This window comes from Manacus vitellinus, unplaced genomic scaffold (genome assembly GCF_001715985.3).
Source record: "Manacus vitellinus isolate BGI_N305 unplaced genomic scaffold, ASM171598v3 scaffold_60_pilon, whole genome shotgun sequence".
Classification (NCBI taxonomy): Eukaryota; Metazoa; Chordata; class Aves; order Passeriformes; family Pipridae; genus Manacus; species Manacus vitellinus.
Window position 1 is genome coordinate 3,391,537 of NW_021940687.1, and position 12,961 is coordinate 3,404,497.

The 12,961-nt window shown below is 45.1% G+C and overlaps 1 protein-coding gene across 2 annotated transcripts in view; it reads right to left on the reverse strand.

The window, feature by feature from the left end:
* Positions 1-5,225: 5,225 nt before the first annotated feature.
* The window catches only part of INPP5D (inositol polyphosphate-5-phosphatase D), a 52,184-nt gene continuing 44,448 nt past the window's right edge, over positions 5,226-12,961 (reverse strand). For both annotated transcript variants that reach the window (XM_008924929.3, XM_018083167.2), the window contains 7 exons: positions 12,090-12,177; positions 11,219-11,368; positions 10,545-10,638; positions 10,203-10,310; positions 9,444-9,716; positions 6,943-7,519; positions 5,226-6,203 (listed from right to left, as the gene is read on the reverse strand). In XM_008924929.3, the coding sequence (XP_008923177.2) occupies positions 6,201-6,203; positions 6,943-7,519; positions 9,444-9,716; positions 10,203-10,310; positions 10,545-10,638; positions 11,219-11,368; positions 12,090-12,177 (1,293 nt within the window). In that variant the 3' untranslated portion in view covers positions 5,226-6,200. The remainder of the gene's footprint in view (positions 6,204-6,942; positions 7,520-9,443; positions 9,717-10,202; positions 10,311-10,544; positions 10,639-11,218; positions 11,369-12,089; positions 12,178-12,961) is intronic.

Consider the following 12,961-nt stretch of genomic DNA (forward strand, 5'->3'; position numbering starts at 1 on the left):
CTTGAACTGCCAACCCCCTGCTTTCTTTCAGCCTCTCCAGCAGAAAGCCTTCAGCCTGTCTTTGAGAGGAAAGTTTTCTCACCAAAACTGGGAGGGAAAATAATTGTCCACTATTTCTTTCGGCAGGGCAGGAAAAAGAGTTAGTGTGAGCAGAAATGACATGGGGAAAAGAAAAGGTGTGTGCTCAAGCATTAGCTAAATTACTTCAAATGCTGTACATGTTTTACTGTTTACAGCAACTGCTAGAGTGATCCAAGGGAAGGATTTTGATGAATTGTCATCTGTATGTCTGAAGTTAAAAAAACTACTCTATGTTTAAAAAGATGTCCACCTTTCTGTAACCTGTGATTTCCTTAGTGGGCAGGACATCCTGAATTTCTTTACAGTACTTGTTAATAATGCTTCTTTCACCCCAAATACAATATTCTTAAATTCAGCTGAAGTGTCTGGCAGTCTTTGCAATAGCACATCCCTGCTCCATGTCATCATCTGTCATCCTGCTCTCCTTTTAGATCAACAAGAACTGTAAGAATGCTGCGATAAAACAGCTCCTTCAGGCTGAAAGTGCCTTCTTGAAGCACCTTTCTGTTACCCCCATTAAAATCTGCCAATTTGTTCACCAGCCTGATTCAGGAATAACAGTTGAAGACTGCTAACAAATCTCATGATTTCAAGAAAACTCACTCTGCAGCGAAAAAAGTAAAAACTGTGCCTCCAATGAATATTGTACTCACATCCACAGAGGCAAAAGCAAGACTTCTGGTGGAGACATGTCCAGCTTTAGCCAGTACGTTTCAAGAAAAATTAAGAGTGTCAAAGTAACCTCCCAGGAGTGACCAGTATACAGAGAAGATCTGATTCTGAAGAGAGATTTGGGCAGTTGGAATTGTTTACTCTAATGAGGAGAAGACTGATTGGGAAGCATGACAGTAGTATGTAAACATGGTGTGTCAGAAAATTAAAATAACCTGATCTGCTTGTCCACATAGGACAGGATTACACCAAAAAGGCCTAAAGTTCACCAAAATATGCCCACTAGAGATGAGGAAGGGCTGGTGAAGGCTCAGAAACAGACTGCTTGAGGCAGGTGAGAAACTCTCACACTGGAGGTATGTAAGGCCACTTAAAAGTTCTGTGAAGGATTTTGTAGTTTACCCTGTGCTGGGGGGGAATGGGGAATGGATTGTATGGGGCCCTCCAGGGTCCCCTCCAGCCTCATTCCTGGGAGATTCTGTTCTGAGATGGCTGTGCTGTGGTTGGCACTTAGGGGACAGAACAGATCCTTGCTCCAAGGGCAGTGGAGGAGTTCCTGATGGGATGTTCCCTTCAGACCTGCTGTGAGGTCAGGCTGAAGCTTGGTGCTCAGATTCACCTCCTTCCCTCACTGCTTTCTGACTCAGAACCAGAAATGTTCACTTTCTAGGAGATCTGATCACCAGCATCCTTCCCAAAGTTAAACTCAGAGCTCCCTTTTGAAATTCAGCTTTGTTCTAGGTTTTCCAGTGCACCTTTGAAAAGAGGGAACATGTCCCACACCTGGTCATTTTCTTTGTGCTTACAAGCTGTGATGTCAAGATGTAAACTACTGTAAAGTGTGGAGCAGACATAATTTCTGTGCTAACTCTCCTTTCTGTTGCAAAGTCTTTGCCTTTTTTTCCAATCTCTTTGCTGCCTCTACGTTCTTCCCTTTTCTGAGTCAACCTGTTTCTATCAGACAGCTTTTACCCACCTCCTTTCTGCTGGATTCTCTCTCATTCCACAAAGTCCCTCCTTTGCTGGTTGCTTTTCTGCAACGTTTCTGCTTGTTGCTGGACACTGACTCCTTCACCCATTCCTATTCATTCACTCATTCCTGAGCCCAACATTTACTACCCTGTTCTGTGCCATCTTTATCTCTGTTAGTTATGGTATAATCTAATACTTCCTGGTATGAGAGATTGATTTATATAATCCAGACCAGACCTTGAGAAAAAAATGCAATAAAGTGTTAATAATAACTGTAACATGTAGCAGATTACCAGCCCTGGCACGGAATGGTCTGGGTTAAACAGAATCACAGAAGTATGGAACAGTTGAGACTGGATGGGCTGCTGGAGTTTGTCTAGTCCAAGCCCCAAATCTCAGCAGGCTTATGTTTAGTCTTTGTGATGTCTCCTGCAATACTGGGGTTTGAGAATAGAGTTTTGATTATAGTTTTCTACAGTCAGTTTTGATCTAAAAGGGTACATTGAAGTACCCTTTAGTTTAGCTGACTTGGGAGCTAGAGCAAGGATTACCTGCAAATAAAATTAATGAAAAAGAATAATGGTAATGAGCTGAGAACAGAAGTTCAGGTAAATTTGGTGATGCATAATGAGATAATGCTTTATGATGGTGCATAATAAGATAAAGCAGAAAAAACATAGCAAATTATGGTAGGCATAAAGAAATCTCTCTCTTCTGTCAGCCTGGCATTCAACTGTGAAAGAATTTCTGAGAGACTTCAGAAGTTTAACACAAATGCAACCCTAAAATAATTCCTATTAGGAGCTTCATTTGAAACAACATCATGCACACACATGATCTTTTTCATATTCATATTCATGTGAATAATAACTTGATGTTTGCTTATATATATAGAGAGAGAAAGAACACCTTGTATCTCTCCAGCTAACACCTTTTCAGCACAAGGGAGATTTGGCAGATGAAATGAGTATTTGGATTGTTCTGTAGCTCTTGCATAACAAGTCCTTCCATGGGCCTTGCAGGACTGCCCTGGTGACTGCAGCACCTCTTTGGTGGCAGATATAAGGGCAGGGATGGAGTCTTGTTGGAAAATGTCCCACGGGGGAAAGTGTGGCTTTCCCTCAGGCAGAGATTAGGGAAATAAAAACTAAGTATCTGGATATTGTCCATTTCCAACCAATCTGCTGCCACCTGGGGCCATGGGCTGGGACATCCCTGGGAACTGTCTTGCCTCACCTTGGTCAGTTAGTCCTGACTAACACACAAATATCTGAGTCTTCACAATGTTATAAAAATCAGGAGCTTTGTCTGGGGGTAAATCAATTCATTTTTGGACAATCCTTCAGTCATATGGACTATTATTGTACTATCACAAGGACAGCAGAAAAACATGCTAAAATTTTAGCAAACCTTTCATTTTAGAAACAAATGGAAGGGTAGTGACTCGATGGTTAGTTTTAAGCTGTACAGGCAAAGGGTGCTTGGCCCCAGTAGATTATGGGCCTAAGCAATGTAATTCCCCTCACTGTTTTGGAGTGAGTAACTCACCTTCATTTGGTTTGCCTTCTATTTTTCCTCCTTCAGCCATTTTCTGTAAGAGCCTACCTTTACCAGGAAGGAAATGTGTAGCCCACAACGGCATTTTAGGAAGAGCTTTAACAGTATCCTGTGATGGTTTTACTGCTGAGAGGACCAGTAAGCTGCTGTTAGATGCTTCAGGTGCAGGCAGGAAACAGGGTTTCTTGAAGTTACTGTGTTCTACAACATCCTATCCTGTAGCTGGGAACTTAAAGCATTTTTGACAGCTGGGTCTCCATGGAAATAAGTACAAAAAGACTCCAGCTATTTTAGGAACATAAAATAAAGGATGCCGGAAGGTTACAGATAGACACTGCATCTGGGGGAAATCAGTACATTTTTGGACAATTCATACCCTTCAGTTCATGTCTTCTACTCATCCTGCCTGTACTAACTGAACTGGACAACAGCAGAGAAGGCAGAGAAATGTGCCTGCTTTGGCAAGAGTCACAGGTCCAGGATGGAAGAGAAAGCAGAACCTTGTGCTCAGTCCTGGTTTCATGTGGTTTGAGGCCCGGGCCAGTAAAACCAATAGATATCATCTTAAAAGCTTTGTGACAGAAATCAAAACCAAACCAAAACAAACATAAGCACAGACTAATTTGTTAAATCCAGTTTCCTAATATTCACATCTGGCAAGCTCCCACAGTTGGTGTTACCAACTCTACCATCTCAAGGACAGCCAGTCTTGCCATAAAGACAAGTACTGTGCAGTGTCCCACCTCTGCACCACTCCATGTCTAAGCTGTTCACCTGAGAAGTCTCTCATCTGCAGAGGCTTCAGAAAGCTCTTTACAGAGCCTTCCTTTGAACATGATCCACTTGCAAAAATCTTGGTGGCATTTGTCATCATTCCATCATAACTCAGACTGTCTTTGGAACCCCAGATGGGTAAGTAATGCATTTTTATCAGGGGAATAATGATCTATTTTTTTTCTGCTGGAAACTTGGCAGAGAGCTTCTCTTCTCCCCCAGCAGCACACTTTTCTAAAGGAGAGGTCAAATAAAGTACCTGGATGGGTTCTTTCGGTTTTTAGTAAGTCCATTGCTCTCAAACTCTGCTCATCTGCAAATCTGTGCCCAATTTAACCAGCATTCCCAATCAGAAGAATGTTTACACAAAAAGCTATACTTGCTTTATATCAAGTTTTAGTTTGTAAGCTTTGGAGAATATACTTTCTTTTCTACAGCTTAGCAAGTCAGTGGATAAACACAGAAAATCTGAGCCTTTCTTATTGAGAAGTTAAAAATTTTTTGTAGAGAGCCTGTCACATCTCCATCTCCACACACACAAGAACACCTCCCAGAATTACCAGGCACTGATCTAACTCTCCACATCAGACAGAAAGCTCACCTGCTCCAGGGAGCTTTTACTCTGTGGCCATACAAGTTCTTCTGCAACCTGGAAAAGTGAAATGCTCCCCAGGGCCAGGAAAATACCACAGCCACTGAACTCTGGGGATTACACAGAGAGGGCTCTGCTGAATAAAGCGAGGGGAATGTAAGCTCGTGGTCTGCCTTGCTGATTTGTAGGTTAGAGAGCCAGGTGCTTCAGTAATGATGCCTTGAAACTCCAACCTGCATGGCAGAAAAACATCTCCTTTTGAAAGACTTTTGCCTTACAGTTTGTCCTCTTCCACACATTCTCACATGGCCTCTTCTGCTCCAGTAGAATTACTGTACATGTTCTACACTCATACAATTAGTAACTGCACCTGCTAACAGGGGCTATAATTTTCAGGCCAGCTGTATCCACAGAGGGTGTGTGCACACAGACAATTGTGTCCTCAGTTGTCTTTGGTGTATCTTTCCTGCTCTCCTCCTTGTTTCTTCTGGGCAGGGACTATTGTCACTAAATGAGCTGGTGTAACACTCAACTAAAGCTGCACCATGTGGCAGGCAGTTTTAAATTTTCAGTAAAGAATGGTCAGAAAACTATTTTATTATTTTTTGAGTAATCAACATGGAAACAATAGCCATGATTAAGTCACAACAGGCATAACCCGGTTGTAACCACAGAATTAACACTTTACATGAACACAACAGAACTGACAAGTGTGTTAACATCATTCAGTCACTGAGCACACGTGTACAGTAAGGTCAGCATTAATCTGTTAGGAATGCTACACAATCAGCTGGCCAGTGTCCTTCCAAAGCAGAGTGCTTGCTGTCAGACAGGCCGGGGGGACTCCGGAGCTGCACTCCGAGGCTGCCCCTGGGCCCTGCTTCTCCTCCCCTCCCGCAGCTCTGGTTTCCCTCTGTTAGTTGGGGTATTAAAGCCCGACCCGCTGGAAGGAGGAGGAGCCGCGGTGCCTCACCCGCTGCGTTACCTGAGCGCGGCAGACAGAGCAAAGCTGGCTCTGCTGACAGTGTGGGACCCTCATCAGTAGCTGCTACTCAGACTCTTTTCCCTCCCCTAATTCCTTGCTCCATGGACAGGACATGCTTTTGGAGCTGTACCGCTTTCAAGATGCTTTCTTTTACATATCACTCTTTAATAGGAATCCTGTAACAAAATAGAAATCTTGCTTTTGTAGAAAGGGGTTCTCTAAATCCACCCCTCCCATCTCCTAGTCCTTACACACCGTACCTTCCTCTTTTTCAAAACACTTACTAATGCATGTACTTGGCCACTGCTTCTTAATGGAAGTACCAAAGTGACACTCAAAAGGGTAACTTGCACTTGGTATTGTGCTCCTGGCTCCTCTTGATCTGAGCAACATAGGATAAACTTCTCAGCTAGAACATTTTCATAATGACAGGGAGGGGTCCACCCTCAAAAATAAAAATCCTCAGTCTTTTTAGAATCAGACCAGAGGAGATGAGTGAACAAAGCAGCAATCTCCATCGTTCTTCCCATCAGGATTCTTCCTGGGATGCCGGCTGCTGTGTCATGTTCACTGTAGAGACAAGAGAAGACATCAGCTTGTCTACTGTCAATTCTACAAGTTTTGATGGAGAAGTCAAAAAACATCCTACAGCTCGCTCAAGTGGGCTTTTGCTCCCAAACACACTTACTAAAGCCTCCCCTGCTCCTTCTCATCTAGCTCATGATGTTCTGGTGAAAAAAAACAACAAAAACAACATGACACCAGACCAAACCAAACCACAACAAAAAACCCCACCAGCCCAGAAAAGCATATGTGTGATTATTTCTGTAGAGGTTCCAGGAATGTTTTCGGACACTGCTGTTCTAAGTTGCTAAGTACTTACCACTAACTACTTTTAATCATCTTTTTATTAGTTACAGCAAGGCAAATCTATTGCCAGTACTGTGGGTTTGCACTGTCAGGCCAGGTCTGGGCATTCTCAGGAACGACACAGGGTGCCCCAAACAAGCCATAACAAGGCACAGACTACTTGCATTCCTCTTGTGGCCACCAAGCTTAAACAGTTCAAAACCAGTTAAAAATTCATGCAAAGCTAAGGCCATAGTTTCACAACACGCCCTCTTCTGCAGCAATAGCTTTACGATGCTCCCTGGCAACCCCTTGGGTTTGTGGGACAGTGCTCTGAGCTGGGACAGGAAACATGGAGCAAGGACTCGGGGGCTAACCCAGTACTACTCTAGTCATGTTCTGCAGTGACCCCACAGCCTAATGCACCTTCCACCCCGCCCTATTCCCATGAGGAACACACCGGTGTAGTTGTCCTGCCCAGGGGTGCCTCCTCTGCCCGGTGCTTCCCGGAGTGCGGCAGCTCTGAGCTGTCCCGATAATCTCGGCCCTTGGAGTTCTGCATGTCCAGCACCGCCCGGCTCTTCGAGGGCAGGGGCGGCTTGCTCTGCTGTCCCTGGGTGCTCAGGCTGACTTCAGCCCTCAATGGCTTCACTAGTTTCTTGAGCTGTGCCGAGTTTTCCAGTGGTGTTGTCGCCTTCAGTTTGCCTTGGCTCTTCTCACCTGTATTCTTTTCTTCCGCCTGGCCGGAGCAGGTGTAGGACCGGAATCGCTGTGTGGGGACCAGGAAAGGCGGGGATGGCTGTTTGCCAGGGGTCTTGCTGCCCTCAGGCTCCTGTGGCTTTGTGAGATGACAGCTCTGCTCAGGCAGTGGCAGCTGCTCTTTCCACAAGGCCTTGGGGTATTCCTGCTCTTTCTTGGGAGGCACCTTGCCCTTGGAGCCCATCGAGCCATACAGAGGGTTCTCAAACATCTCCGGCCTTTGCTGTCCCTCCTCCAGAAGCACAGGCTCTGCTGTGGATTTCCCCAGTTCAGGTGGCCTGCAGTCATCAAAACAGCATGTAAGGGAGACTTGTAAAGAGCAGGCAAGAGATACTGACTGAGTTAGAGACAAAATGAATAGCAAATGAGCCTGATAAAATTAAACTGTGTAAAGGGGTAACAGGAAAACAATTAAACTCAGGGAGAGAGAACAGAATTGTGCATTGTTTTTAATCATTAGGAACATGACAGCAGAGAGCAGATATGCATGGCCCTGTATAAACTCCCTGCTAGACTACAGTCCTGTCAAAGTGATACTTGGCTTCTCTTTAAACAGAGATAAGCCACTGAGCCAGACTGTGCCAAGTGCTTTGATGGCTTTGTGACACACACAAATCTGAATTTGAATATTAATAAGAATCTTCAGATCTGTCGGACAGGATGGCTGTCTGGAGGCTTAACGTAAGAGCTCATATCATCCTGTAACATTTTACAACTAGGTCAATCTCTTGCTACCAACGCAGCATGGTATTCCTAAGGAAGGGATAAATCTCCTTACTGCACCCAAATGCACACTAGAGGAGTAAGAGCTCTATCCTCTAGGGTGAGACAACTCCTGTGTGTTCACAGTGGAGCCCCTTGAGCAGCAGCTCAGCCTGGAATGAGAGCACAGCTGCCAGTGGGACGCGGCAGATCTGGGGGTTTCTGCGATGCCCTGGTGTGGCAAGGCTTTAATCTGGAGAGCCACCACAGGGCTTAAAAAATCAGCCACAGTATCACTGAGCAGAGGAGAATAGGGGTGAGTGGCACGTGTTCTTTGGGTGCCTTCAGGTGAGTTGTGTTCCTGGCTTCCAGCTGTGTTCACTAGTCAGTGCAGGCAGGAGCAGAGCTGAGAGCATGGATGGAGCACTGCAGGGTTTGAACTGCAGGGTGCCACATCCATTTACAGTGAGCTCCAGCCCAGGCTCTGAGAGCAGCTGTCGCTGTCAAAAGGAGGTCTGGAACGAGGACACAGATTGCACACAGGCACTGGGGTGAAGCTGCCTCATCACTTTACTAAGTTGGGTAGGGATGAGATATTTTCAGTTGCCAGGTGGAAATTCTGCATCAAGGCTTGTGATAGATGCAGCACATGGATTCTGGCTTCTTAGCAAGCTGGATGTTTGTATAGTAGTGCAAGTGGAAATTCAGTGAAAGTACTTCACATATGACACTTGAAGGAGCTCTCCTTCCTATCCAGGGGAAAGATCTATGCCACACTCTCCCCTTTTCTCTTTTGTTATTACAGTCAACTCTGTAATCTTCTCCTTTTCTCTTGACAGAGAATTAAACCTCTGTCAGGCTGAGAGAGCTGGGGTTGTTCAATCTGAAGAAAAGAAGACTCTGGAGAGATCTTATTGTGGCCTTCAAATGCCCAAAGGGGACTTACAGAGCAACTGTTTACACAGGCAGATAGTAACAGGACAAGGGGGAGCAGTTTTAGTAAACTAAAAGAGGAGAGATTTAGATTAGATTTGGGGAAGAAGCTCTTTACTAAGAGGGTGATGAGGCCTTGGCACAGGTTGCCCAGAGCAGCTGTGGCTGCCCCATCCCTGGAAGTGTTCAAGGCCAGGCTGGACAGGGCTTGGAGCAACCTGGGCTAGTGGCAGGTGTCCCTGGCCGTGGCAAGGGGTGGGACAAGACAGCCTCTCAGGTCCCTTTCAACCCAAACCATTCTATGATTCTAAGATTCTATTGTTTAGTTGTAAGTTTAACTTACATATTTTTGGCTTTCCTTTCATAAAGGTCTGAGGAACTACTACACTTGTTTTCCTTGAGTATGAGATGTCTGCACTTGTGACCTTTACTTATCTTTTTCTAATTCTAGAGATAAAATATGGAAAGAATATGCTGAAGGTTGAACTCTTCATACAGATAATGAAACAGTGACAGTGTAGAACAGGAGAGAGGGGCCCAGCCCCAGTGCAAAACTCAAAGACTCACAGGTACTCTTGACTCCGACTACAAATGCTTCTGTTTGCTGTGGGCTGGAGGGATGGCTTTGGGGAGAGAGGTGACAAGGAGGGCGATGTGGAGGATGAGGGACTCTGTCCCATCAGGGAGGTGGTCTCTTTGGGCTGCTGCTCATAGTTCCAGAGAGAAGGTGGCTGGTCTGCTGAAGGTGTCTGCTTAAGCTGGCAGGTTGCAGAGGGCTGCTGAGAGAAGGGAGCCATCCCCAGGTAGTTGGGGTTGCTGATGTCTGTGGGGGTGGAGTTGCTAAAGACAAGAAATATTGTTAGGGAGGTACATGCACAGATACACTTGGGTTTTTGTCTCCCTGCCAGCTACAAAGGAGTTAGTGCCCACTGACTGCTTAGATTCAATACCACCTACTTTTTTTTGTCACTTGCTTCAGAATCAGAGAATAAGTGGGAGTCCCGTTAGTGCCTCCCTCCCCTGGGTCACCAGAGAGGAAGCAGCTGGGTCAAGGCCACCTCCCCCAACCCCAAAATAGTTCCTCTGGCTGTGGCAGACACTTCCTTTTCCAGGCTGCAGAGAGCATTCGGCTTCTGCAGCCACATCCAGGGGCTTTCACGGGTTTCTGAGCCCAGCAGGAACTGCCTGCAAAGAAGAGCCCCTGTGAAAACGGAGTGAAAGGACAGCCTTGCCCCGACTCATCCTATGACTCTTGGAAAGGAAAAGACAGGCAGTTTGAGCACAGGTTGCCACCCCAGGCTGGCAGAGGTAAAGCAGCAAGGTTACCGTAGGATATCCTCCTTTCCTGCGGTGTCTGCAGAAGGAGAAGCACTCCCCCAGTAGCGAGCCACGGCTGCTGCCTCTCTGGCCATCAGATGAGTAGATTTTGACTTTCTGTTGGAAATAAAAGGGCCCTTTCTAAGTGGGGTTCAGGGACCTGGTCTGGCTAATGCATTCTCAGCTTTTAAAGCTTTGGGCACAGAAGCACTGACCAGCCCTGAGCAGAGAGCCACAGAGCAGCTTCCCAGTGCTCACCACACCCGTTAATGCTGCTCCCATGGCAAGCCCAGCTTGGCCTTTATTGAGCCAACCATTTTTCTGGTACTGACTTACCCTCTTGCCCTTTACCTGTTAGTCTGATCCCACTCTTTGTTAGGCTCTAAATTGCTGATGTTCCTTGTTTTCTGCCCAGCAATTTCATCACGTTCAATCTTGACAAAATCTGGAGGAAAGGAAAGGCATAAGAGTGTTTTGGCAGCTTCAGAGTCTGCCCAAGTTTTGTGCATTAAGGCATCTCTCTTTGTCCATCAGAATGATGCACAGTTTTAAACTGTTGTTGCTGTTATGTTTTCAACTGCCCACAAATACATGTAATTCTTGTTGATATAGGAAGAAATGTGTATCTTGAAATACAAAGGTTTGTGATCCTTTAGCTAAGGAACTGCTCCTTCAGAGCCTCACTCATCACCTTCTCATATAGCCACTACAAGTGGAAGTTAGATATCCCAATTCAATGAAACCAGTATTAGTGACAGACAGGGGGCTCTCTCAGTCTGCCAAATTTACTTGAATGATGAAAAAAAGATACCCAAATCGAATTGCTCTGTCTCTCTGAAAGAGTACAGGTATCTTCCTGAGAACTAACAATACTCACAGCTCTTTTCAGTCAGCATCAAAGGGACTTGCCTCTTTGGGACTATAAGCACTGCAGGGGTAATTTTCACCTCCTTGACAGTTATCAGAAATCTTTCGAGGTGAATACTCTCTAGGGTGAGCATTGCAGAGATGATGACATTCCTTACCATACAGCTTCTCTCTCTGTTTCCCTTGTGATGTTTGCAACTTGATTTCACCTTGGAAGACTCCTGTTTTCTCTCCATGGTGTGTCAGCACAGTGTGGATAGGAGCTAAGGATTCTGTTGCTTCTATTCTCAGGGCAATGCAGCCTTCCCCTAAAAGACAACAAGGAGACAATGAGCCTGAGATTGAGGAAAAAAAGCACTGACATCTCTTGTGTCATCCACTATCACTGTGCTGCAATTACTGGAGAGAACCTGCTTTGGATCACAGCAAGGAGTGTATTATCTCCTGAGAAATCAGGGACATTCATTTAACTTCAAATATGTGTGAAAGATTTGGGCACTGGAGATACCTGTGGGTGACTGCAGTGTTCTGAGCTTCTATTCCTGGTAAGGAAAACACGAGCCTGTGGCTGCTATTTCAGTTAATGGGATTTCAGCAAAGAGCCTTCTGTGGACAAGGACTGCAGTCTCTGGCTGCTGAGAATTTGGAAGCCAGCAGCACTGCCAAATCCTTTTCTGTAGCCAGGAGAAATGCCTCAAGTAAGTGCAAGTGAAACAGGATTTGAATATTCTGAATAAACCCATTTAACCAGACTGACTCCTGATTTAATTCCTGTACTTTCTTTTTAAGCCACTGCTCTTTTAGAGCTGGTAAAGCTCACACAGGTTGTTGCTTCATATTTCTCTAATCATAATTACCTCACAAACTATTGTCCACAGTGTATTTTTGTGTATGTTGAGTTCTAAGTCAGAAGTCAGAGTATCATAGGTGTTCTGTAAGAGTTACTTCTGTTCTCTCCCACTCTTTCAGTGGTTTGGAAGAATCTAAGTAGATTTTGACTCATCCAGAACTTCAGAGCTAAGCACTTACCATAAGATTCATCACTGTCTGATGACTTAATGCTGATCAGGATGTGTTGATCCAGTAGGTATTCCGGGTCTGAAATAATTGGGGTCAGCTGCAAGGACAAGTTAAGGTGGGTCAATACAATAGATGGGCTACAGGAGCACAGTTCTTCCCGTGCCTCAGTCCCAAATGAGGACAAAGCTGCTGGATAAACCCTTGAGGATATCATGTCACCTCCAGGATCAGCCTCTTTGCTGGTGTTTGGACATCTGTGGGAGAAGGCTGCACACTCTTGCTCCCAGCACAGCAGATGGGACGCTGCAAATCTAACACTCATGGGATGAACTGCAGTTTTCTCATGCAGTGCAGGCCTGAAAATTGCTCAGGGAAGAAGGGATCTGGACTCTGATTACAGTCTGTTCCCAAAAATCTGTTTGGCTGTTGTTACAATCACTTATTGAAGAGCCTTTCCCTAAGCTCTCAGTGTAATGCACTCTTTCCAAAATCAGCACATTTTCTTTTGGGGCTATTTAGAAGGGTACTGACAGGAACATTTGCTCCAAATCCAGGAGCTTCTGTAGTTCTTCCAGCTCCCACCATGCCAAGAAATGGAGACTAGCTCTGATCTCAAGGACAGGACTTGTGTCTGACACTGACACACAGAACACTGCTTCTGGCCATCGATGCTCCTTTTAACATAGGTAAAAAATATGTAATCAACCCTTCTAAAAAATACCAAGAGAAAACTTTGTCTGACCAGGCAAAAAACTCCAGGGCAGAGCTATCCTTTAAGATGTTTTATTTTCCATCTAAAACTAAAAAAAAAAAAAAAAAGGGGGGGCCTACTTAAAACACTTGTCAGCATAGTTACACTCAATAAACAGGTGAGAAAAAAG